The 27449-nt window shown below is 36.1% G+C and overlaps 3 protein-coding genes and 1 pseudogene across 7 annotated transcripts; 3 read left to right on the top strand and 1 right to left on the bottom strand.

Moving 5' to 3' along the window:
* The first annotated feature begins 180 nt into the window (after positions 1–180).
* On the top strand, positions 181–2693 carry LOC140960167 (probable methyltransferase At1g29790; annotated as a pseudogene).
* Positions 2694–8397: 5704 nt separating this feature from the next.
* LOC140958907 (uncharacterized) lies at positions 8398–15700 on the bottom strand. Of its 5 annotated transcripts, XM_073416499.1 has the most exons (11): positions 15634–15700; positions 15255–15504; positions 14281–14324; positions 13743–13860; positions 13524–13650; positions 12387–12985; positions 11703–11985; positions 11315–11594; positions 10107–10271; positions 9118–9579; positions 8398–8970 (listed from the first exon to the last, which is right to left on the bottom strand). In XM_073416499.1, exons 2-11 carry the CDS (start codon positions 15430–15432, stop codon positions 8692–8694), a joined length of 2535 nt encoding a protein of 844 aa, XP_073272600.1. In that variant the 5' UTR covers positions 15433–15504; positions 15634–15700; the 3' UTR covers positions 8398–8691. The 5 variants fall into 5 exon arrangements, with proteins under 5 accessions (XP_073272600.1, XP_073272599.1, XP_073272603.1 ...); XM_073416498.1 differs by having other exon boundaries at positions 15255–15693; XM_073416502.1 differs by having other exon boundaries at positions 11315–11519; positions 15255–15693.
* A 1126-nt stretch (positions 15701–16826) lies between these two features.
* On the top strand, positions 16827–17941 carry LOC140960229 (membrane protein PM19L-like). Its single transcript, XM_073418418.1, has 4 exons — positions 16827–17017; positions 17150–17369; positions 17472–17517; positions 17816–17941. Exons 1-4 carry the CDS (start codon positions 16888–16890, stop codon positions 17909–17911), a joined length of 492 nt encoding a protein of 163 aa, XP_073274519.1. The 5' UTR covers positions 16827–16887; the 3' UTR covers positions 17912–17941.
* A 2417-nt stretch (positions 17942–20358) lies between these two features.
* LOC140958633 (ABC transporter B family member 9-like) lies at positions 20359–26196 on the top strand. Its single transcript, XM_073416154.1, has 12 exons — positions 20359–20699; positions 21378–21432; positions 21657–21832; positions 21957–22178; positions 22269–22507; positions 22587–23112; positions 23190–23463; positions 23540–24197; positions 24466–24694; positions 24769–25035; positions 25131–25394; positions 25477–26196. The coding sequence occupies exons 1-12, from the start codon at positions 20460–20462 to the stop codon at positions 26128–26130; spliced, it is 3804 nt and encodes a 1267-aa protein (XP_073272255.1). The 5' UTR covers positions 20359–20459; the 3' UTR covers positions 26131–26196.
* The last annotated feature ends 1253 nt before the right edge of the window (positions 26197–27449 follow it).

The raw sequence follows: 27449 nt of genomic DNA, 5'->3' as shown, positions 1-27449 counted from the left end.
AATCGTATACCAATATGTCGCAACACACATGATACATAAAAATCTTAGTTAAAATACGATGAAATATGTGTTTTATATTTTATTATGCTTGTANGAAAATATTTATTAAAATTAGAATAATATAAAGATAAGAACATAAATGGGCAGTTGGGTCTCTTAAACCTCGAGTCTAAGACCAGTGGCAGCTAATCAAGAAAATCTTAGATCCATGGGTTCACAATGGGTCTAAATCTGCTACTCTTACTGGCTATGGTTGCCACCAACATTTTATCCCTCTACCACCTCTCCTCCTCCGTCAACTCCAGTTCCCCCCGCTGCTCCTGCTGTCCCCGACCACCTCATCCACCAGCTTTCCACCATACGAGCCAACATCAACCAACTAACCGCCCTCCAATCCTCCACTCCAACAACCAAGAAAAGCCCCTCCACCACCGCCTCTGCCCCCTCTGAACTTCTCCTCTACACCCATATCTTACCCATAGCCTCCTCTTGCAGAGATCACCCCAAACTCCTCCATCAGTACATGACCTACACACCCTTCTCAATTTGCCCCGATGATGCCTCCATAGCTGAGGATCTCATTGTCCGCGGCTGCCTCCCTCTCCCTCGCCGCCGATGCTTTTGAAGAACTCTTTCCAGTATTCCCACTTCATCTCCCATCAACCCCTTTTCAGCTCTCCCAGAGAAGACAGCTTTACTCAGCCATTACAGCTGAAAGACTTTCTCTTGCTTTTCCGGATGAAACTCGAAATGGGATTTGACATGAAAACCGAGCAATCAAAATTTTTTACTTATAAATCAGATCTTGATATCTCAATCTCGCAGCTTTTTCAGCTGGCTGCTTCAGCTAAAAGTGTCATTCGTCTCGCACTCGACATTGGTGGTGGTACCGGCACGTTTGCAGCGCATATGAAGCTGCGGAATGTTACAGTAGTAACCACTACACTGAATCTTGGTGCGCCGTATAACGAGGCTGTGGCGATTAGGGGATTAGTGCCACTCCATGTGCCATTGCAGCAGAGGCTGCCGATGTTTGATGGGGTGATGGATCTTTTGCGGTGTGGGCACGCTGTAAACCGGTGGATACCTATCACAGCTATGGAGTTCTTGCTTTTTGACGTGGATAGGGTGTTGAGGGGTGGAGGGAACTTCTTGTTGGATCATTTCTTCAGTAAAAGTTTGGATCTTGAAAAGGTGTTCACACCTTTGATAGGTAAGTTGGGGTACAAAAAGGTTAAATGGGCTGTGGGGAACAAGACAGATTCTAGCGGGGTCTAGAATGGGGAAGTTTATCTGACGGTCCTTTTACAGAAGCCACTGACAAGATCATAAGACTCCATTTAAGGTAATTATTTCCTAGATTTGGTGAAATGTATCTTACTTCTGGATTGAGACGAAGATATTGAATACCTGGTTTCCTTGGGAGAATGTCATTCATGATCCTCATGTGATAGAAGTTAGAATACGAAATTGTAGAATTCATTTGTAAAATCTCTATCTTTAGCCTGTTATCACTTTGCGATTATGGAATTTGATTGCTTTGTTGTAAAATTGTTGGACAGAAAGCTGCAAAAAATTAATTTCACGCTCGAGATCCATTGGTGTTGGGTCGTGTAATGTAAGGCCAACACGGTCATAACCCAAAATGGGCCATGCTTTGGGTCGAACTATTGCATTCTGATGGTAGCCCATGAGCCTTTCCTCACAAAACTCTCCAATCCTGTCAGTAAAGTACGTGCATCCCCAAGTTTCGAACACAAAACCTCCACAACAAATACTTGAATTAAAGAGACTTGGTACCGATTGAGTTAGTCCAAAAGCATGGCCCAAAAGAGCTAGTGACCGTGTAGTCCTTGCAATAAAAGGCCACCGAGCCATTGCATCCCTCATTGTAGCCCATAAGTACTTACTCACAAAACTCTTCACCCCCGGCAGTGGAGTACGCTCCTCCCCAAGTCTCGAACTCAAGACCTCCACGACAAGTACTTGGATTAAAAAGATTTGATACCAATTGAGCTAGTTTAAATAGTGGGAAAAGCAAAGAATATTGAGGCTAGTTTGATTTGGGGAAGATTACAACCAATTTCCATATTTTATTAAGTAATATTCAAATTTCATTGGGTATAGCTCCCTACCCGACTACGCCGTCATACCAGCCACCAAAACAACAAAAATTGAAGGCAAAAATAAAGCAGTTTAGAAAAAAGTCTTATAGCAGTTAATCTACTCAGTGCACACAAATTCAGGGAAGCTGCCGTACGGTCTACCGGGACATTATGCTAGAGTTTGTTCTAATGCGGGAGGACAAAAAAATCCGTCATCACAGTTTAGCTAGTTCTCGCAAGCCCCACAACCTAGACTATTTGTTCCTACTCCGCATGCTTTGCAGCCTAGCTACACATAGCTTAGAGGGTCTTCACAACAGTACTTTCCAGGATCTCCGCAAGCCAAGTACATGCTTTGACTCAAGACTAGGATCATGAGACACCCAGAGGGTTATTGCAGGTATATGCCTTATTTTTTATCATCTTGCATGTATATTGATAGACAAAGGAGCATCTCATTCATTTTTATCCACTGCATATTTCAATGAGCATGAGATAACTACTATTACCTTGTCGTTGGATGCGGTGTTTGTGTCTACACCTGCTGGTGTGTATATAATGTCTCGTGAAATAGCTTTCATACTAATTGTAAGGATACCAAATAAATTTCGACACTCGAGTATAAAAACATACAACTACACGAGTCATCTCCTCATTAAATGACTTAGTACATTGTACAAATATCCGCAAACTCCAAACTCAATGTGACTCATTGTGCTCCACTGGCAGACTCTCCGTTAGCTGCATCAGAATCACCTATATAACGGAATCAAGAACAAACCACATTAGCCCAGAGGGACAGGGATCAAACCCTAGTACGAAGATTGAATAAATTACAATATATATAAATGACATGTAATGGAATCAATGCAATGCAAACATGTTGGGTACCAAATAATCTTGGGTATCAAACTAGATACAACAAATCGATAACAACAGAGGTGTGATGCTAAAATGCCCACAACTCTGACGTCTAAATAAATCATCCAAGAGTAAACGGAAATCTCGGGAACAATAGAGTCATAGCTCTATGAATGCGTGTTCAACCATGTATATAAATCCACATATTATTCTTCCACCATCGCTGCCCCTTGCCACCTGAAAGCAGGTCGTTGGAGTTCGTACCAGGTAGCCCAAGTGTTCCCTAGTTCAATTTTATTCCGAGTCGAGGGAACCAAACTCATCGTTTCCGCCTCTGTTATGTAATGTGAGCCCTTGTCTGGATTTCTTGCTTCTTTATCATTTTTCTTGTGTTCTTTAGAGATAGTGAAGCTTGTTTCCAGACACTAATCGTAATCTAGAAGGTGTATCCAATTTCTAGGGTTTCTAATTTGATTATGGGTTTGATAATTTGGTTCAATGATTGATATTTATTGTGTTATTGATTGTAGGTTATATATTTAGCTGATTGGAGTTATATTCGAATTTTCAGAAATTATTGGAAGGATTATTTCAAGTTTTCAGATTATTGATATGAGAATGTCGATTTTTAGGAGTTGAATAAATTGAGGTTTGGATGTCTCGATGCTTTGGGAATATTAAATGCTAATTTTGGAATTTATTAAGAAATTATCGAAAATTTTAAATTTCGTTTGATCGGGATGGGATTTTCGAATTTCAGCTTTAATATTATTGAGGAATTTCAGTTTATTAGGTTAAATAAATGGATAGCTTAGACTTTGCGACGGGTTGAAATTTTTTAAAAACTTAAATGGGTGATTTTTGAATTATAAAGTATTGGATTATCAGAAATCAAAATAAGTTGATATGAAATAATGATTTTTTAACATGTTTAGATTCGTCAGGAAGCCCTTGAATTAATCACCGCGGTATTGTAATTTTTTTGTTAAGGTACAGATTGATCATTTCCTTACGTGTCTATAGACATCAGAGCCGAGAGCGTGTTAGCGTCACACCTCTGATGACTAGCGGAATGGCTGAGCAGTTTTGCATACTGTCACCCCTGACGCAGATGTGCAAGGCCGAGGAAGTATTTGACATGTCACACCCCTGTCATATGTGGCCACAATTGTTATCGATTTGTTCGATCCAGTTTGATACCCGAGATTCTACATGTATTGCATTGCATTGGTTATATTACATGTCATTTATATATACTGTAATTTATTCGATCTTCGTACTGGGGTTTGACCCTTATCCCTTGGGACTGCTGTGGTTTGTTCTGTTGTTCCTTTATACACGTGGTTCTGATGTAGCTTGCAGAGCATCTGCCAGTGAAGCACAGTGAGTTGAGTCGTATTAAGTTTGGAGTCTCTAGATATTTATATTATGTATTGAGTCATTTGCCGATTAGATGACCCGTGTATTTATATGTTTGTATACTTGAGTATTGGATTTTATTTGGTGTGACCAAGCCTGGTTAGTTATGCGGGTGATTGATGTTTGGTTTGCTGTATTGGACTATATTTTTGAGTATATAAATGTTGTGTTGTCGAAATTTTTCGGATGTCTAGTTACGAAGAAACTTTTAGCCTTTCTTCTGTGTCTCATCAATGCACACAGACATGAATCCTTCATTCTCTGTTGACTGCAATCTAAATATTTTCATCACTGACATTAATGGAATGCGTGATTGTGAATCATTACCATAAAAATTCTATTTGCTGCCATAATAATGCCCGAATCTAACAATTCCATGAAAACAATCAACGGTGACTCGATAGTTTGTCAGTATATTCATTTCCAAAATATAGTCGAAGTCAGATATGACTAATTTGATTAGATCGGTTATCATAAGATTGTCATTGAATCTAATCACACAGTTCAGAGCTATTTCACGAGATATCAAATGCACACCAGCAGTGCTAGACATAGACACCGTATCCGATAACGAGATAGTAACTATCTCGTGCTCATCGATAAATGAAGCATATGAGAATGAATGAGATGCTTTTGTGTGTATCAATATACATGCAAGATAATAAAAAAAATAACACATACATGTAATGATTCCTCCGGGTGTCTCATGAGTCTTGGCTTGAGTCAAAGCATGTACTCTGGCTTGCTGAGGTCTTGTAAAGTACTGCTGTGAAGACCCTCTCGGCTGTAGGTAGGGATGTAATCGAGTCGAGCCGAGCCGAACTCTTGAATGTTTGAGCTTGGCTCGTTTATAATCGAGCCGAACTCGAGCTTTATTTAACGAATATATGCATAGTTCACGAGCTTATTCAAGCCTTTATCGAGCCTAAACAAGCTTAATAAATATGAATTATACATTTAAAATTTCATTAAATTAATTAAAAATTAAATTATATATTTAAAGAAAATATATTATTCTTATTTAAATTTGTAAATTTATTATAATAAATAAATTTAACAGATTTTTCTATATATTTCATAAACAATATGCAAAATCAATAAATCAAATATCAAAATTATTATTATTTTCATCTAAAAAATTACTCATGAACTTACCAACGAACATGTTCACGAGCTGACGAGCCGAATACTGTAAAGCTTGAGTTTGGTTTGTTTATCTTAACGAGCCTAATTAAACGAGCTTTTATCGAATCGAGCTTCGAATAGCTCACAAACGGTTTGGTTCATTTACATCCCTAGCTGTAGGTAGCTAGGCAGCAAAGCATGCGGTTCAGGAACAAACGGTCTAGACAGTGGGGCTAGCGGGAACTTTCTAAACTGTGATGACTGATATTGTTGTCTTCCCACATTAGGACAAATTCTAGTATAATGTCCCGGTAGACCACATGTACGACAATTTCCCTGAACTCCTGTGAGCGAATAGTAATATGCCTACCTCCACATCGCTCACATGACTCACGAACATAACCACCAGATTCTCTCCCACGGTTGCTGTCTGAAATAGATGAACTGCTATAAGATTCTTCTTAAACCACTTCTCTTTTGTCTTATATGTTTGTTGCTTCGGTGGCTGGTATGACAGCGGAGTCAGGTAGGGAGCTATGCCCAATGACATCTGAATATTATTCCCGGATCGTTGGGTAATAAAAGATGGAACTGGTTGTGATCCTCCCCAAAGCAAACTAGCATCAATATTCTTTGCTTCTCCATTGCTTCAACTTAAGTAGTCTGTGCTCCAGTTATAACTAGAGTATGTATCGTCTGATTAGCCCTCACATAAAATGTAACAGCTAGGATTGATCACTATTAGAACGTGAGGTCCATGTGCTAGCAAGCAGAAAATTGAGAGGCATACTTTTCAACTTACATATTTCCCTGAACCAACTGATTGAACTCGGCTTCCTTGGCAGAATAATAAGATGGAGGCAAATATTCTTGAATAAAATGAAAAAAGTGTACGGAATAACTCCCAAGTAATTATCTGAACAGACTCTCTAAGTGTTTCATCTGTAGCTTCACACCACAGTTGTGCTCGATCTTTGAGCTGGTAAACAACTAACTTAAGTCTCAACTCTGGAGTGTACTCTGCCAAATTAAATAAATAATTCATACTCTTCAACCATGATGTTTTTTCATCACCTTCATTCCCAAAGAACTTTGGAGGACGTATACCTTGAAATTGAGAAATCAATATTTCCGTTTCTTTCATTCTTTGTGTCAACTGCTGAACCCCATGAACAACTTCAACATTTATGGATACATGTCTTTCTGGATAGGTTGGTGGTTCATGATCCACCTCACGTTCAACAATAACATTTTGTGTTTCCCTACAGGATGACGACCTCGTCTTCCCCAGCCAACCTCGTGATTTCCTATCACATTTTGAGCTTCTAATTTCTAAACAACTTTTTTCTCTTTTCTGTCTCTTCCTTAAGCTGCCATTCTACGAGACTCGAGGAATTACTTCACATGCATAAATAATAATTCAGCACTGAAGAGTTCAAAGAATTCTAAAACTTAGTCAACGAGGAAAATTATAAATTATCTGTCAATCTTACTTCGCTACCAGCTCTAATTCAGTTAATTTAAATAAACATAGCAATAATCCAAATGAGAGCAATTAGTTAATCACATAACCAATAATTTTATTTTTTTCTAAACTCGAGTGTGCTAGACTCTAATTCGAGCATACTTCAACTGGCTCTGATACCAACTGTGACCCGTGTTCCCGATCAACATTTAATTACCAAACAACCAGGATTTTTTAACGTAAACAGTGAAAGTGAATTAAATAAAAATTCATTTAGGCCTACAGAATTTCAGCACGACCTCTCCGTACGTAGGATATCCCAAAAATTTCAGAACACAACATTTATATACTCGAAAATATAATCCAAGACATCAAACCAAACAACAATCACATGTAGAGTCAGTTAGGCTCGATCACACCAAATAAAAAATAACACTAATGTATACAAACATACAAATACATGAGTCATCTCCTCGAAAAATGACTTAATACATAGTATAAATATCTGGGGATTTTAAACTCAATGCGACTCAACTCATTGTGCTCCGCTGGCAGACACTTGGCCAGCTGCATCAGAACCACATGTATAACCTGTTGTGGAATCACAGAACAAACCACAGCAGCCCCAAGGACATGGTTCAAACTCAAGTAAGAAGATCGAATAAATTACATCATATATAAATAGCATGTAAAGTGGTTGGCTTTGGTTGCAGGTAGTCTTCATGGCAATTGTTTGCCTCCTTATCATGTATCTGAAACGGGGAACCATTTATCCACATTAACATTGAATTTCAGAAGAAAGGAATTAGGTAAGCATCGAAGTTTGAGATGCTTGGAATATTGCTTATAGTGCGAATGAATGAAAATGTCGTAGTGTGTTGAATCTTGATAGAGTTCGGACTACTCACACACATTTAACTATACATGATGGGACGTGCTAACGTATTTCAATTTGATACGTTCAATTGTATCTTCTTGCTGCTTGTATCGTATCAATTACATTGAATACAATGCCGAGTTTAAATATTAAACAACCTGCTCCAACTGATAGTGGAGTTCGAGTATTTACAATGGACTTGTTGATTGTGTTCGAGTGGTGAAATTCCTCATCGCATCTAGGTTAGAGCAAAACTAATCTCAATGGATTCACTTGTGACTCTTGTCCAAAAACCATTATACTCGCATGTTTTTCAGTTCTATATTTAAACCAGAATCATCCCAAGTTGATGCAACAGGACACAACTGCTCTAATTGATGCATGCAAACTTCCAGTAATAAGTTTTCCACTAACCTGATTGCCGCATACCCGGATCAAAGAGTTAATCATTAAGCGGCCCAGCTATATGCAAAATTTCATCTTGATACAGCACAAAAAAACAGGGACTCGATTATCAGACAATGCGTAGTTAATATCAACAGGGGTGATTCCAATTATAAAAAAGATGCAGAACCAGGATTAGACATTCAACGTTTGCAATGTTGACCAGATAAGATTTCTCAAAGTAAAAGGGGTGAAACTAAATTAATAGTGGAACAGGAAAAGCGTCTCCACCAACAGATAGACTAACACCCATGTCCACATTGCATCAACGAGGATAGATACATAAATATAAGCTCAAGGCATGGGGTAGAGGACGGTCAAATCATATCGAGCTCCTTGAAAGTCCTCTTTCAAACTCACGCCTGGAGAGACCAGTAGGGGGTGAGATGCAGAGATTAGTAGCCGTTTTGCCAAATCTGGGAAAGCTTAGGTTGTCCTTGGGGGCCAAGTGACCCTTCTCTTGTATTCTGCTGCTGCTGATCAAGTGAGGCAACAGTTTGAGGATGATAGAAATTAGGGTAGCCTGGAGTTCCATAATTCTGTGGTGGCTGCTGGCTTTGCCCATATCCACCAGATTGCTGATTTTGCCCCAGATAATTATAAAATGTATTGGCCGGAACAGCTGACGTAGTTCTGGAATTAAGCCCATGAAGCCACGAGGTCGAGTTATCATTCTGAAAATAAATTCAGTTATTTCATACGCCTTACATAAGCTAATTACATAAATATGTTATAACCGCTTCTACGGAGAAAATAGGGAGCTTGAAAATCATTGATGCAGAAGAATCAGTTTAAGCACTCTTAAAGCCATAGCAACATACCTGCTGTAATGAGACGGAGCGATTGTTATCCTTGTATTGGGAACTCAGAGCACCATCATAACTTAGAGTTGCACCAGATGGGACAGAAGGTGGATTCATCTGAAAGTTTCCAGGAATGGCAGTCGAATTCCCAAAGGCAGCAAAACCAGAAGCGATTGTAGACGACTGAGGTAAATTACTCACAGAAATGCTATTTTTATATTGAGGAAGTACTCCAGCCAGAGATTGATGATATGTCCCGTTGCCTGGAAATGCTTGTTGAAAAGCAGAGGGCATGTAAGTATAACTTTGAGGCAAGAACGGGTAGCCAATCATGTTGGTAAACGGCCCTACAGGAAGAGGGGGCTGAGAATATGGATGTATAGTAAGGTGTTGAGGAAGGGGAGGTCCAGTGGCAACATTAGTTCCAGAAATAGCCTGTGGATCAGACTGCATTGATGAAAAACCAGCAGTCTTCAAGGCCTACAGCATCCCAATTACACAATCAGCTACCATACTCGGTATGAAACAATCAATTCTTTATCACAACTCAATCAGCCATACCCTAAAGAGGTTAACAGTTTTCTCCAGAAAATGGTGGCCATAAAATTGTTTATGCCCAATATGTTATTCGGGATCCATGTCCATGTCCAGTTGTTTCATTGATACAATGATAATAAAAAAATTTATCCTGCATATTACAACATAGACGCTATGCTAGAGGTAGAAGGTTAGAGGCATTGGTTGATAGTGGCAGTCAAGGAAGTAATTTGTTAATGATGATGGGGCATGGGCAGCAGCGAATCACAAAAGAGCTCATTTGATAGATAATTATTATTATATGATAATTCCAGTATGGAGTATGGAAATTCAAATCCACGAAATGGAAAATCTAAATATTTTGGAGATGATAATGTTCGTTAAAACAAACTGAGACAAAGGTACAAGACACAAACAACTGTAACAGAAAATGACAAAAAAATATCAGCTACGAAGTTTGCATGGGTTACCTCAGACATGGAAATTGCTGAGCCACCAATAGAAGAGACAGAACTGCCATATTTAGCTGATAATGATTGTGCTACTGAGAATGGCGAGAACTGAAGATCAGATTCCGTACTGGAAGGCACATTTGATGCCAGTAGTGTACTTGGTAATGGTGTTGTGTATGATTGCTATCAAGAAAACAATACAAGTAAGAAACAAATCTAAGGAAAAATTTCAATAATAAAGCCATATATCCCAGTAGCAGTCGAAAATGAAAAGAATGATATAAAATAAGAAAAGCAAAATACGAATGTGATGGACTAGAAAAGCAAGAGATGATCAGAGATATTGTTGAGAAAATCGTGCAAGTGGGTCAATAATAAAAAAACTGGAATTAAACATGTCACCGTTTCAACTTCCAACCACTATAATAATTGAAGATCCATACAGATATGACCACTTCTTGAACTATATATCTACTGGCTACTCCTCCCCAGTATAAGACAACTCAAGATTGCTTCACTGAACAATCGGAGGGTGTATCTTCGTGTTGAACCCAAACATCAAATGTACACAGTACTCAAAATTCGGAGCAACTATACAAAGGGAATCATAAGCACCGAATCTCTTCAAAACTCTAGCTCAAAGGCACAGAAATACACATTAATAGCATGGACAAAACTGATATCAACAGATTTCAACATAACTCGTATCTACAGATTCGTAAAGCTAGCATAAATTTCTGAAAGACTATATGTATTTCTTGAAAATAATATTTAAAAATCAGAGTTGGAATTTCCTTGAATGTTAAATGCACTAAGCTAGAAGAGTAGTAAACAAAGGAAGATCTGTAAGAAGCATTTAAATGTATCAGACTAATACAATTGTATAAAGCAAGAACCTCATCCTTAAAAAATGCAGAGAAGTTGACAACCATAGAAACAATTTTTCACTTCATTACGTGCAGGATCAGAATGACTTATTGCATGATATATGCGGACAAACACGGAAAGAATATCAACTTTGAAATCATGGAATCCTTTCTTTTTGTAACCGAAAAAGGGTAGATAATGAAAGTACAAACGTCAATCGTAAATCATGTTCATTTTCCTTTCTTACTTGCCAACAACAAAAATGAAGCAATGCATTCAGACCCTAAGAAACATCACATAATGAAACCGAAGTTATTGGAAGAATCATTCTCAAAGAGAATGTCTCAACTATATATTACCATAACGCTAACAAAGGGAGTAAGTGTTTGCATCTGGGAGCTTGTTTGGGACTGACTGAACGCTGCATTCAGCTGTTGGACCTCATTATAGGTATAATCAGTGTTGGATGCTGGAAAGGGATACTGGTTTCCACGAGCCAATTCAGCGTGCTCTGGCTTCAAATCTTCTGGTTGCGATGCAGATGATGCATCATAACTCCCGGAACTTACACCAGTCGTATGAAACAAATTAGCATCAGAAGTATTTCGGATGGAAGAATCAACGAAATACACAGTATTTCTGCAACAAAATTGGGAATTTGGGATGAAAAATATTTGGAGCATGAATGTTTGAAATACAAACAAGAAAAAGAAAAACATTTTCTCGAAAGATAAGAAAATTCTATACCTAGAGTTCGTATACTCAATCGACGACAAATCAGCCTCACCATGCGTCTCTTCCAAAGGAATTTTTGAAGGCACGGATGTCATAGGCCCAGAAGAATGTGCAGGACTGATGCCAGACCCGAAACTACCAAAGCTCAAGTGTGAGCAGTCCGAATTTTGAACAAGCAAATGTTTAGGAATTATAATAGATGGGGCATCTGTTTCAGATGGTAATCCTCTCCCGTCCTTTATATTTAATTGTTCAAGGTTTCTGGCTACTGATGACACTGAAGCACCAGGTTCATCTGAAAAAATATCACACTTAAGGAGCCGGCTAACACTAACTTCTATTGAACCACAAACATTAGTATATACAGATACTTGTGAAACAAAATAATTTGCCACATAGTTAACCACAGTACCACACATGTTGAAATCCTCAATTGTAACACAAGAGTCATTTAAAAAAAATAGCAAAACTGACAAATAAGGACAAGAATAGAATGACTTAATTTACTAGCAAGGGTCATTGATGACATTTTCGATTTTAATTGCATACGCCAAAATCTAGTTTAGCATAAACTAATTTTTAATCAATGTTAGTCAAAGGTATCACGAGAATCAGGAGGTAAGTACTTACACTCGCAAGGGAGGAATATGACTGTTATTTAAGTGCTAAAGTAAAATGGACATCAAGAAAAATCACCTTCATGATGCTCGAAATCACGGACTTGATGTTGGAATGAACCCGTGTTCTCACGCGAGTCATTCTCAAACAGAGATGCAGCTCTTGAATCATCCTCTTGGATCTTCCTACCAGAGATAGAAGCAGATCCTACATCATTTGCTCCAGGATTGGCAACTACTTCTGCATCTTGGACATCTTCGGGGTCAAACTGCTGACTAATATTGTTGACAGAAGCATCATATGGCTCTGAGTGCGGCTCCGAGTCGACATGATACTCCAGTAAAGAAAGTATTTTCTTAGGGGCAGGCTTCTCAATGGACGGCCAATCATTGTTGCTGGGAACCTGTTGGGCCAAAGAAACTCTTGAATCATGAACATCAGAAACTTGATCTTCTGAAAATTTTATATTCTGAAGTAATGCAGCTGTCATAGGACCCTCGTCATTTTGGTCATTCGTGTTATAATGAGATGCATTTGAAGCACTAGGTGCTTTATTATGCGGTCTACCCATCTTCACAATGTCAGCCATGGATAACTGATTAGGAACACCGACCCATGCAGTTTGAAATCCAGAAGATAGCTCGGTGTCTGATGGCTCACTGTCAACGGCAACACTACTGCAACATATCACACAATAAACGGAAATGAGAAAGCAAAAGACGTGAAAGATCATCAAAAGCAAAGAGCCAATACAACAAATATATAAGGACTGCTGGCAATGAAACAATTTTTCAGTTTTTTAAAACCTTACAACACAGAGTCAGCAAACAAACACAAGAAAGTACAAAGGTTAAAGCATCATCAAAGTGAAGACGTGATCTGCATGCAACAAAGAAAGCAAATCTTAAGAACTAACAATCCAATTGTAAAATAAATGGTGCTAGATCACTAGAATACAGTACAATAAGTATGTGCGCACGTCTTCTACATTTGCATGCAGCGTGGGCACAGATTTTAATACATCACAAAAGCTGAAACAGCAAAAATGTTGATTATCCATCTAAAAAAAAGGGCAGTTGGCAGCTTCTCTACAAAGAAGGCCAACAAGAAGAAAAGTTTCAGAATACCACAGAGTCATTTATCAATTCAAATTTCAAAATGATAAATTTAACCCTTACGACAACCTCATACAAACTTAACAAGATGTGTTTCAACCTGAGGCCGGGAGGACCACTGCTTTTATTATTTCCAGCAACAACTGCAGATGAAGATAAATAACTCGTATGTATTGTTGATCCATTTTCTTTCTTATCTGCCACCTTGCCATGAATAGGAACTGAATCTGACAAGGAAGATGTAAGATTATATAGGTTTTCAATGTCCTCAATTATCCTAATGATAGATAGACTTAAAAATTACAGAAGTTAGAAGTACCATGGGAACTGTATGGAGTTGAACTACCACGACCAAGGTACCTATCGACAGCATTCTTTCCATTTCGATTTGAACTGTTATTAGCACCACGAGGCCTGCATTCAGTAGTATCTTTGCCCTAAAAAGGTACAAAATATAAACAAGATTACACACATTCATATGTATATGAATGATTAATCCAAAACTTCACCATCAATACTGGCCTAAAATCAAATAAAACAACCAGTCAACATATAAAATAAAAAATAAATCAAAGATAACAAACATGTCAGTGCCCATGATAAAGCCAAGTAATTATGGCTTTAAGGGCAGTGTTCAAGGAGAGAAAACAAATCATTTTGTTTCCAGAACACTTAGCCCACAAGTGAACCCAGATGTATCCACATTTCACACTCTTCTAACACACGGCTGAGAATTCTAGATGCCACAAACTACACCTGCAGGGTGATGAACACGCCATTTTTTTCATTTAATATTTTAAGAAAGAGGAGAGTCAACACAGAACCAGTAGTGAAAAGCGTCGATGAAATTCACGCACCTCTTTCTTCTTTTCTCGTTTGCTCTTCACCTCATGAAAAGGATCTAAACAATTACAACCACCCATCAGAATTAAGGTGAAATAAATAAAGTAACAAAATTTTAGGGATGAATGATCCAGAGGAAGTGACATTGTTTAGTTTTGCAATTTAAACTAGCCAAAAGCAAAAAATGACATTTAAATATTTCTGTTAATGAAAAAATCAAGTTCCACCATAAAACCAGCCGCAGAAGCTAAAAAACAATAGAAAGATTAAAAAATTACATTGTCGTAGCAATAGAAGGAAATTATTCGTCTTAACCCAATCAAGTCATAACAGAAACAGGGGACATGTATGTTTGCCTTCACGGATAAAAACATTAATCCACACAACTACGAATCTACATGCGACTACATATAAGTATGCACCCAAAGAATGTATGAGTAAATCCAAGCATTGCACATATATTAATTACCCAAGGCTACTTATTTTACATGATTTAGCAAAGTTTCAAAATTCACGATGTAAATAATTCAGAATAAAGTAACATGTTTTCATGTCATCACATTTATAAAGATGAGGGAATTCAAATAAATAAAAGCAAAGGAAAGAAACACATGCACACAAATGCTTGGGAACATTATTCAATTCCATGACTGAAATAGGGTTAGTTAACAAAAACTAAAAGGGAACTAGTTTGTATATTTTTTAAATTAAAACAACGTTTCCTCAAACATCTTGAGGAAGAGGATCAACCAAATAAATTCAAACATAGGCCTCACATAACGTCAATATATTTCAAGTCTCTGATTTCTAATTTACCTATTTTTCCTAAGCCACTAAACCCCAAACAACATTAACTCTTTCAACCAAAGGCCAGCAGAAATCCCTCAACCACGCACCGAAATACGAAACAACCCAAACAACCAAAATCAACGTCACACCGAAAAACTTCAAAAGATTAGAGATTTCCCAGAAAAAAAAAAGAAAAAACCTTGAGATAGTAGGCGATTGACCGCCTCGTTAGGGTCCATATTGCAGTCTTTTAGGGCAGCGTAGATCTCAGTCTCCGGACAGCTCACGATTTCCTTCAAGCTCTGCACCATCATCCGAGACCCAGCTGGTATGGATTGTACCCCAGCTCCGCCGCTGCTTCCCCTGCTTGTACTCATCGTTTTTTCCGGGCAGATCTATCCCGCAATGCCAAAGCTCCGGCTTTCCGGTTCCTGAATCACCCTGCTTCACTTTATTTGCACAAATTGATAAATACAATTGAGTTATTTTCCTCGCAGAAAACAAAGAAACACACTTTCGAAGACTCCCGGCAAACGCAAGTAGTCTAGCAGTAGAGAAATGCTGCGGTGAAATCGTACGCGAGGAGTTGTTTTATCCAAAGATGCCTGCGGTTTTGAAAACCCTGCTCTTCCTCTCACTCGAAAGTATCCAAAAATAAAATTATATTATAGATTTTAAATTATTATCTTCTAGTTATAAGTGAATTAAATATTTACTTTATTTTTATTTGCTCGACTAGTTTTTGTGTTTTGATTATGATATGCTTTATTATAACGACAATTCAGTTTCCTTTTTTGTTAATTTAATATGGTTTACGGTAAGAGTAAATCTTTTGTGAGACAGTCTTACGAATCTTTATCTGTGAGACGGGTCAACCCTACTGCTATTCATAATAAAAAGTAATATTCTTAGCATAAAAAGTAATACTTTTTCATGGATGACCCAAATAAGAGATCCGTCTCACAAAATACGACTCGTGAGACCGTCTCACACAAGTTTTTGCCTTATGCTAAAAACCAAATTTAACAATTTTTTTCTAAATTTGATTTTTGTTATCTCGTGTGTGATACGAAAATCAAATTTAGATGTCGTTTTTAATATTTCAGAAAATGTGTGATTCATATTTTTTTTGTGCTTGAATATACGAAAATTCTCATTAGAATCATATAAAAATTATTTTTACGGTTAAAATGCAATAGTTTTTGCAACATTACATTACAAAATGATGAAAGAAATAACGCTAAAATACCATATGATATAATTGATACTTGATTCTGCGAAAAGGTTAATTTTTCTAAATATTAATTGACTAAATAATCGCACCACGAGTGCATTAAATATTATATTTTTAATAATATTACGATTGCATTAAAAACAAAATAAAATTTCACGAATATGCTAATAACTTCCTTTCGTAAGAATCTGATATTTTTAAATTTCTATAAACAATAAAATAAGTTTGGAATTTTTTTATAAAAAATTTTATAAAAATTGTTGTAATAATTTCTGGTAAAAATAACCCTAAATGTTTCGTGTAAATTAATCTAGCTTAGAATATTCTTTAACTCAATGCACAACCAATGCTTTGCAGCACCTTTGGAGTAATCTTCTGCACAAAATGTCTTAATGAAAGTTGAGACGTATCATTTCCTGTCTTCAACACAAAGCATATACTTTACAACCCATCTAAACCCCTTTAGAAGACGCAGCCTCGCAAGAAAAGAACCAAGTCCAGCAACCTTGTAAATTATATAAAACATAGCCTTTTCGTCATTCTGCAACAACATATACCTCGATAGATATCTGAAAAGTTTCCATACACAGATTCAAGAATGGCAGGATCAGAGCAGCTTAAGCCTGTTGCGGGACTGCTTTTGTTCCTCAACTTCTGCATGTATACAATCGTGTTGGGTATCGGTGGATGGGCTATGAACAGAGCAATCGATCACGGTTTCATCATTGGTATGTATGCTAATAAACATTCTTTTAAGCGAAACAATATTTCGTTTTCTCTGTAAATGCAAAACAATATTGAAATAGAAGGTGTCTAAGTACTGATCAATATATATATGGTTTTGAGGGGGTGTGTAACAGGTCCAGGATTTGATTTACCCGCACATTTCTCGCCTATATATTTTCCGATGGGGAATGCTGCCACCGGTTTCTTTGTGGTGTTTGCTTTGATAGCAGGCGTGGTTGGAGTTGCTTCGGCTATATCTGGATTAAGCCATCTACGACACTGGGATGCCGATAGCTTGCCTGCTGCTGTGTCTGCTGCCAGCATTGCCTGGACTCTTACACTCCTAGCCATGGGGTAACATAAAATTCATCTCTAAGACACGCATGTCTTGTACATGTATTTTTTAGTTTCATTAGACAACTAACAGAAATGTTTTCTACTTTTTGATCTGGTCAGGTTTGCATGCAAGGAGATTGAACTACATATTCGAAATGCCCGTCTGGTGAGTAGTTTCAAAAAGATATATTTGATTTTCGGGAATATCATATTGTTGGTCCGGTAATTTCTATTTTTCTATCATTATTAGAATTAAGACCAAAAAAACATACTAGTTACATGACTTAATATGAAAATCCATCGTAACAAGATCAAAAATATAAAAAAAGAAATGCATGTCACATGACTAAAAATACAAATTCTTTGATAACGTAAAAAAATAATTAAAAAATGTAATTTTCCCTCGATTTTACGATTAATGTAAGAAACATAATGAAATCATTAATGGTTTTGTAATTTCACAGAGAACAATGGAGGCTTTCCTGATAATCCTGTCAGCTACTCAACTCTTTTACATAGCTGCTATCCATGGCAGTTCTTCAAGGAGATCGCGAGTTTAAGCATCAAACTAATGGAGCACTGTGTGATGTGATTATTTGTGTATTTGATTGTTTCTTCATTAATTTCTTGAAGATTAACCGGCCTGAAAATTTATGTCTCCCCTTCATTAATTTGTGTTGACGCAAAATCATGCTTATTCAAAATATTGTAAGTTTTGTCATTTTTCCCGTACTCTCAAATTCTCCTAACTTTCCATCTTTTGCAAAACTTATATTTAGGGCATTGAGACAAAAATAAATGTCATTTACTCGGTCGGAAATCAGAATATATGACAATAAATATGAGTAGAAAATTAGCTTTAGCCGCTAAATACTAATAAAATAAATTGCAATATTACTTATGGTACCATCCAAAAATTATGACTATCACGTACCTCTAGTATAGTTAAAACAAGTCATGGNATAATAATAACAAGATTTTCTAATCAATCATTAATTTCATAAATTTAAAGTATATAGTACTGTTCTACTACTATATTTTTTTAGGCATTCATTGACATTTTAACAAATTCATTTATGTTGTTATTTTTAAAATAAAATAAATAAGTGTTGTGTTACTATTTTCACCTGTATTGCCTGATTTTATGTTTGAAAATTGAATTCATTATTTTTTTGGTTTTTACTTGTTTATTTATTTTATAAAAAAAATTTGCTTATTCGCTCGAAATAATGCATTAAGTTTTAATTAAAAAACCGCAACTTACAAAAAAAAATTAAAACCGAACCTTACATGACAATTCGATTTGATTTTAGTAAAAAAAAAACCGCATAATGATCACCCCCACCAAACAAGTTAGCAATTCTTGATGATTCGTAAGTATTTTCTGACATCATTAATTACAAAAATATATGTCGTTAACGACGAGTTTTGCTAAATTTTGCGACGGTTTTTAACAAAACATAAATGAACTAATATTTGATGAAATATGACTAAAAATAAAAAACTAAAACAAGTACGCCCAAATGAAACTATAAAAATTTAATGGACTAAAAATCAAAATGAGACAAATTAGTTGACAAAAAATTATTTTCCTTTATTTATGTTTATCATATATATATAATTTTTTACTCAAAATGTGTGCAATATATTTATCGGTCCGTGTCCAGAGGTTCAAACCTATGTATATAGGGAAAAAAAATTAACCTCTTTGGTTAGGCCATTTATGAACAAATTTGACACATATTTTATACACAAAGTAATATAAATGTAAAACTTGAAATATTAGGAATTAATTGACATTTTTAAACATCCTAAAAATTTGGTAAGTTTAAGTCAAACTTACACGAAACTAAACAAATAAACTTGTGGAACAAAATATCTTCACAAAAACTCTTGTGAGACGGTCTCATGCACGGATCAATTTCGTGGGTCGAATATTTTATTTGGGACATCCATAAAAAAATATTACTTTTTATGTTAATAGTATTACTTTTTATTGTGAATATTGATAAGGTCGTTGACCCGTTTCACATATAAAAATTCGTGAGATCGTCTCACAAAAGATCTACTCAAATCTCTTTATCGGAGGAACGAAGACTCGTCATTCATGCTGAAGATCGTGAATGAAACGAAACTATTTATGGCAGAGGCATGCAAGATAATTAAGTTTTTCACGATCCATAAAATCATAAAGAGTCTCCCAATATTAGAAAAATGGCCTCAACTCGAACTCAGTTGACAGTGAAAAAAACCTCCACCCTCATATATATAATTATGAAAGCCAATTTTCGTCGAACATTTAAAAATAAAAAGGGTAATTATTAATCCAATAATAACATTCATATTTCAATTTATTTATTACATATAGCTATGTAATTATATATTATATGATTATCATATGTACGTTATATATACATATATATATACACACACATTGCAATTTGCATGGTAATATTTTTAAAAAATAATAAAATATTACATATATACACGAAAGTCAATGAAATAAGATTTGGAATTAGAATCCATGGATTTAGAATTCCCTTGTTTTGTTAAAATGTTATTTAAGAATCAGATTTAACAGTCAAAAATAATATTATTCAACATACAAAAATTATAAATCACCTGTGTTTTCAATATCTTGATTATCAACAACGAGGATTTTTTAAATATCTTGTTTATCAACTAGGGAATTCTAAATCCCATGCATTTTTTGCATGAGTAAATAAGTCCATATTAATAACTTCTAGAAGCCATCCTTCATTTAGAAGTAATCCTAGAAATCCGGCAAATCTGTTCAATATACTACAGAAAATTTTGAGCTGATTCTTGCGATTCAAGAAGTAGAATTGAATGTCTATTTCAAGAATTTCTAGAAGGGGTTAATTCTTGAATCAATGAATATCTAAACGCAATAAATTCGGGAAACTTGGTTAATGTGTATATATATTATATAAAGGAACGTATACGGTTCAAGAATCATGAATTCAAGTTTCTGAAAACTCTTCATTATTTTCACCCTACGAGAAAAGTGCCGCTGTTTTCTTGAAATCAATTCAAGAATCATTGTATCGGAAACTTGAGGAAAATAAATTAAAGAGTACACAAAAAATGGCGGAAGATGAAGGCCAGACATTGAAGCATTCTTCAGAGAAGAAAGGAGACCAGAAAGTTTCGTTCTTTAAACTTTTTTCTTTTGCAGATAGGTTCGATGTGGCCCTCATCGTTGTTGGGACAATCTCCGCGATGGCCAATGGGATGACACAGCCACTCATGACTCTTATTTTTGGCCAGTTGATTAATTCTTTCGGCGGGGCCAATCAATCAGATGTTGTGCATGAAGTGACGCAGGTGATTTTGCCTTTTATTTTCGCATTTCTTCGCTTGAAATCTGGGTTTCTTTGTTTGGATTTCGTGATTTTTTGCATTCTATATTGGTTGAATTTATTGCTGCATGAATTGGTAGGGTTTCAGAGCACTGGACTTGGAATCCTGTTTTATGTAGATACTATGAAAATGTGCTTTAATTCGGTACATTTCGCACTAACCCACCAAAGATTTTTTTCAATGACATGGGAGGCTATAACTGTCGAAGGATTTGAAATAAGATAACTGCTGGTTAAAGGATTTGAACAAGTTTTTGAAGGCTGCTCGAACATTAAATTATTTGGATCAGTTGTGCAAATGATCAGAAGATGCAGAGCTAATATATGTGTTGCGAACCGATCAAATCGTGATCATAAGTTTTTTCTATATCATCTTAAGAGAGATTGTTGTTGTCTAAGAATACAAATTAAATTATAATAACATAAAATCTTGATCGCCCTGAATATGAAATCCGGATATTATTATGAAAAAGCTTTGGATATTTTGACTGTTAATGACTGACTTGCCTTGCATACTCTACCCTTTTTTTACCACTTTGAATGCAATTCAAGGTTATTAAAATTTGACCGATATCAAAGATATTCAGTATCCCTTTATTGTTAATGTTTTAAAGCAAACTCATCTGCACTCTATATATAACAGGTATCCCTCAAATATGTGTACCTGGGAATTGGCGCCGGATGTGCTTCACTTCTTCGTAAGTGGATACTGTATTCTTTTCTATGGCACATATATTATATAGTCATTGATTTATCAATGAATGCTCGAATCTTTGCGACGTTCCTTAGAGCAGAGAGTATTATCAAAGCCAGTCAGTTGCTTTTGTAGCATATAATATCGAGTGAAACTCTATTATGGATTACAATAAATTTGCACAGATGTGCTAATTTCTAAAAGCAGAATGACACGATTTCCCTGCAGAAATGGTATGTTGGATGGTGACTGGAGAAAGACAAGCTACTCGAATACGAGGGTTGTACTTGAAAACCATTCTAAGGCAAGATATTGAGTTCTTTGATACTCAAACAACAACAGGAGAGGTCATAGGGAGAATGTCTGGGGACACTATTCTTATCCAAGAAGCTATGGGTGAAAAAGTAAGTTTTTTAAGCAACAATAGGTGAATGAATTGCAAATTCAAGTTTGGTAATTCCAATAAAAAAAAATGTTTGGTAATCCAGAGTTCGCCGAATAAACATTACTTGTAAGTGATTTTCACAGGTCGGGAAATTTATCCAATTTATGTCAACATTCTTCGGTGGCTTTATCATTGCTTTTTGCAAAGGATGGCGCCTAGCCGTGGTGTTAGTTTCTTGCATTCCTGCTCTTGTCCTAGCTGGAGGAATCTCAGCAATTATCATGTCAAAGATGTCGAGTCGTGGGCAAATTGCATATGCGAAAGCTGGAAATGTAGTGGAACAGACAGTCGGAGCAATTAGAACGGTAAAATTCAATGACCAATTTGCAGAAGGCCATATTACATTAAAGTACAGTACCTTTATCTATGAGGAATATGATCGATTGTATCCTTAGGTTGCATCATACACGGGAGAGAAACAGGCGATCGACAATTACGAGAGCAAACTGCAGATTGCTTATGCATCAACTGTCAAACAAGGGATGGCTTCAGGATTTGGAATTGGTACTGTGATGTTGGTTGTTTTCGGAACTTATGGACTTGCTGTATGGTATGGTGCCAAATTAATCGTAGAAAAAGGTTATAATGGAGGGAATGTCATCAACGTTATTATGTCGATAATGACCGGGGGGATGTAAGTGTCATCATTTTTATGCGATGAAGAAAGATTTCACTTGTTTTTTGCTCTTCAATCTTATAATGGTCTTGATCAGGTCACTTGGCCAGACTTCTCCATGTATAAATGCATTTGCAGCAGGTCAAGCTGCAGCATACAAGATGTTTGAGACTATTGAAAGAACACCAAAAATCAATGCATCTGATGCCGGTGGAACTGTACTAGAAGACATACGAGGTGAAATAGAACTGAAGGACGTGCACTTCAGATATCCAGCGAGGCCAGAAGTCCAAATTTTTGCGGGTTTTTCACTTCATGTTCTTAGTGGTAAAACTGCAGCTCTGGTTGGGCAAAGTGGGAGTGGAAAGTCCACGGTGATCAGCTTACTCGAGAGATTTTATGATCCGAATGCTGGAGAAATCCTGATTGATGGGGTGAATTTAAAGAACCTGAGACTCCAATGGATAAGGGGAAAAATGGGTCTTGTAAGTCAAGAGCCTATATTATTTGCTACGACTATGAGGGAAAACATATTATACGGCAAAGAAGATGCTACTGATGAGGAAATTAGGAAGGCTACTGAGCTTGCCAATGCTGCTAAATTCATTGACATACTACCCCAGGTATAGTAAATTATTTACTCGTTCTAATATTTACAGTTTATATTTTAAGATTTTGTAATAGAAAATTATGGTTGCAGGGTCTTGACACAATGGTGGGTGAACATGGTACTCAGCTTTCCGGTGGTCAGAAGCAAAGAATCGCGATTGCTCGGGCCATTTTGAAAGATCCGAAAATACTGCTTCTTGACGAAGCAACGAGTGCTCTAGACGCAGAGTCAGAATTTATTGTTCAAGAAGCACTTGAAAATGTTATGTTGAATCGAACAACAGTGGTTGTTGCACATCGGTTGACAACTATCAGAAATGCAGACCTTATTGCAGTGGTGCATGCTGGGAAATTAGTAGAACAAGGTACATGATTATAAACAACTTAATTTATTAGTACGATTTTATTTATCATGTATTTTTATGAAAAATTTAATTCCAGGTACTCATGCTGAATTGATTAATGATCCCGAGGGAGCATACACACAGCTTGTTCGCATGCAAGAAGGAGCTAAACAGGCTGAATTTTCAAGGGGACCCAACTTTCAGAAAGCAGACGCTGCTGCTGAAATAGATCAAAGCTTGAGAAAGTCTTCGAGTCAGAGAATTTCAATGAAGAGATCTACAAGCAACGGTTCTGCTAGGCATTCATTCACTATCACCTATGGTGTTCCTGGCTTTTCTGACATCCGAGAAGCTGAAGTAAGTGATTGCATTGATGAAAACAATGCGGAAACTTTGAAGAAACGTAAGAGAGTTTCTATTAGACGGCTTGCCTACCTAAATAAGCCAGAGTTGTTGTATTTGCTACTTGGATCCATCGGTGCAGGGGCCCACGGTGTAGTTCTTCCGATTTTTGGCCTACTGCTCTCTTCAGCCATTAAAATTTTCTTTGAACCTCCACATCGACTGAGGAGTGACTCAAAATTTTGGGGACTCATGTTTGCTGTCTTAGGCACATGTACATTGGTTGCATTACCAGTTCAGAACTACTTTTTTGGAATTGCTGGTGGCAAACTGATTCAAAGAATCCGTTCTTTGTCGTTCAAGAAGATAGTGCACCAAGAAATTAGCTGGTTTGATGATCCCGCCAACTCAAGGTAATTCCTCTTCTTTTCTTTTGTTTATTATTTAAGGAAACACTAACATTTTTGTGGCTTGTTTCTGTAAGGAATGATATTTATCCTTACTGTTTTGTGTGGCATTTTCTTAATTTTTTATTTTTTTGTGGCATGTTGATTGGGTTGTTCTCTACTTTTAAATATTTAAGTTTCACAACTATTATCAGCTATACTTTTGGTGTACGACATGCATTGGGTTTTATAATTTTAAAGAAATACTTAATATGGGTGGTTTTTCTGAATATAGCGGTGCTGTTGGGGCAAGGCTATCTACTGATGCCTCGAATGTAAGAAGTCTGGTAGGAGATGCTTTAGCTCTGATAGTACAAAATATAGCAACTGTAATCGCCGGTCTTGTTATTGCCTTTACGGCAAACTGGCGATTGGCAATCATAATACTTCTCGTGCTGCCGTTCGTTGGTCTGCAAGGATTCTTACAGATGAAGTTCTACAAAGGCTTCAGTGCCGATGCCAAGGTTTCTTTGAAACCGTTGTTCATTAAAACAAAATTACCATTTGTTGCAAAAGATGTGATATATGTATAATGCAGGTGATGTATGAAGAAGCTAGCCAAGTAGCAAATGACGCAGTCAGTGGCATCAGAACCGTGGCATCATTTGGTGCTGAAGACAAGGTAATGAAAATGTATGAGCAGAAATGTGAGGCTCCTTTGAAGCAAGGAGTCAGGCTCGGTATTGTTAGTGGAGCAAGTTTTGGTGTCGGCTCTTTGGCACTATATTGCGCAAATGCCTTTTGTTTCTATATTGGCGCGGTTCTTGTGAAACATGATGAAGCAACATTTGGTGAAGTATTCAAGGTAATTTAAGATTTTTTTGCTCGTGGTTTACTTGTTTGGACCGATTCTTAGTTATTTCATGCCCGTTAATTTGGTCGAAATAATTATATTTTCAGGTATTCTTTGCACTTACGATGTCAGCCATAGGAGTTTCTCAAGCAAGTGCAACAGCTCCAGATGTTAACAAAGTTAAAGACTCTGCTGCCTCCATATTTCAGATACTTGACAGCCAACCTAAGATTGATTCAGGCAGTGACGAAGGCACAACACTGCCCAGTATTCGGGGTGATATTGAGTTACAACATGTAAGTTTCAGGTATCCAACACGACCTGACATCCAGATCTTCAAGGATTTGTGCCTAAATATCCCTTCTGGTGAGGTAAAGCTCCACCATTCTTCCCATATCTTCTTCTATTATCACTTGAACAGCTTAAAAATGGTCTTTTCCGATTGCTTTTCAGACGGTTGCTCTTGTTGGAGAAAGTGGAAGTGGTAAATCAACAGTTATTAGCCTAATAGAAAGATTTTACGACCCTGATTCTGGGGAAATATTCCTGGACGGAGTAGATATTCGAAGATTCAAACTCTACTGGCTGAGGCAACAAATGGGATTGGTGAGCCAAGAACCTGTTCTTTTTAACGATACGATCCGCGCCAACATTGCCTATGGAAAACAAAGTGAAGTAACAGAAGAAGAGATCATTCAAGCAACAAAATCCGCCAATGCCCACAACTTCATATCCGGATTACCTCAAGGTTACGAAACCAACGTTGGGGAACGAGGAGTCCAGTTATCCGGGGGACAAAAACAAAGAATCGCCATTGCAAGAGCAATCTTGAAGGACCCAAAAATTCTTCTACTTGATGAGGCAACAAGTGCACTAGACACCGAGTCGGAACGAATAGTACAAGATGCACTAGACAAAGTGGTGGTCAACAGAACCACCATCGTTGTTGCACACCGTCTCTCGACCATAATAGGTGCGGATACGATTGCAGTTGTGAAGAATGGGGTCATTGCTGAAAAGGGTAGGCATGATACATTGATGAAGATTCAAGATGGCATTTACGCGTCGTTGGTTGCTCTTCACACAAGTTCACAAGATGTAGTGTAGGAAATATAGGAGTGTGTGTGGTTATGTTCAAGGAAATAACTTCATCATTCCTGTTAGGAGGCNGGTTTTTTTTTTTTTTTTTTTTTTTTACTTTTGATTCGGTATCCAATATTTTTTAGGTTAATCCATTTGGGTCAATTTTGTGAAACATGTCTCATATCCGACCCGAATCATGAAAAAACAATGTTTTTCTCTCTGGAAATGATTGGGTAGACCCGAATTAGGATATATGTCAATGAAATCGTCTCACTCAAATATTGGAGAACTATAAAATTTTGAACAATAGTGTAAACTTTATTTTTCTTCGATTTATTTTAAAATGCATTAACATTAATTAATAAAAAATGTCGACTCGTCTTAGAGATCTATCTATTTGATACCGTCTTATAAAAGACCTACTCGAAAATTGGATAACTATAACATTTTGAAAAAAAAACGCTAACTTCATTTTTATTCTATTTATTTTAAAATTTATTAATTAATGAAAAAATTGAAAACAAACAAAATGACATCATATAAAATAAAGATAGAGTTCACAAATGATAACAAAAAAAGAGATAAATAAAACAAAAATAATTATTTTTAAAATAAGAATATAGTTCATCTTTAAAAAATAGAACGTAAATTTCATTATTCTTCTATTTATTTTAAATTTCATTGAAGATATAGTTTTTTTAAAAAAAACATAGAGTGTAAATTTCATTCCAATAAATGTTAACTGAATTTTATTTTTCTTCAATTTGTTTTAGAATCTACTAAAAGATGGGAGAATAAACCAAAATATGTATTTATTATTACTACTATTTAAATTTTATTAAAGACATATGTATTTTTTAAAAAAAAACTGAGTGAAAATTTCATTCCAAAAAATAGAAAATAAATTTTAATTTCATTATAGAAGATGGTAGCTAAATTTTTCATTCTAAAAAAAGATAGTTAAATTTTATTTTTCTTTAATTTATTTTAGAAGTCATTAATAGATAGGAAAAAAACAAACAAAAACATATATTATTATTGTTATCATTTTGAATTTCATTATAGAAATATGTTTTTTTTAAATGGATTGCAAATTTCATCACAAAAAATGGATACTAAATTTTATTTTTCTTCAATTTAGTTTATATTGTATTAATTAATAGATGAAAACAAAACAAACAAAGTGACATATATTAATAAATATTATTTAATGAAGATAAGGACATAGATGTTAATTCAAAATTCAAACTTATATATTTATAGTAGTTTAAATTTAGATGAAGATAAGGACATAGATGTATATATTTTAGAAGTCATTAATAGCTAGGAAAAAACAAACAAAA

Source organism: Primulina huaijiensis, chromosome 15, assembly GCF_012295235.1.
Source record: "Primulina huaijiensis isolate GDHJ02 chromosome 15, ASM1229523v2, whole genome shotgun sequence".
NCBI classification, from domain to species: Eukaryota; Viridiplantae; Streptophyta; class Magnoliopsida; order Lamiales; family Gesneriaceae; genus Primulina; species Primulina huaijiensis.
This window is presented reverse-complemented; position numbering and strand designations above follow the sequence as displayed.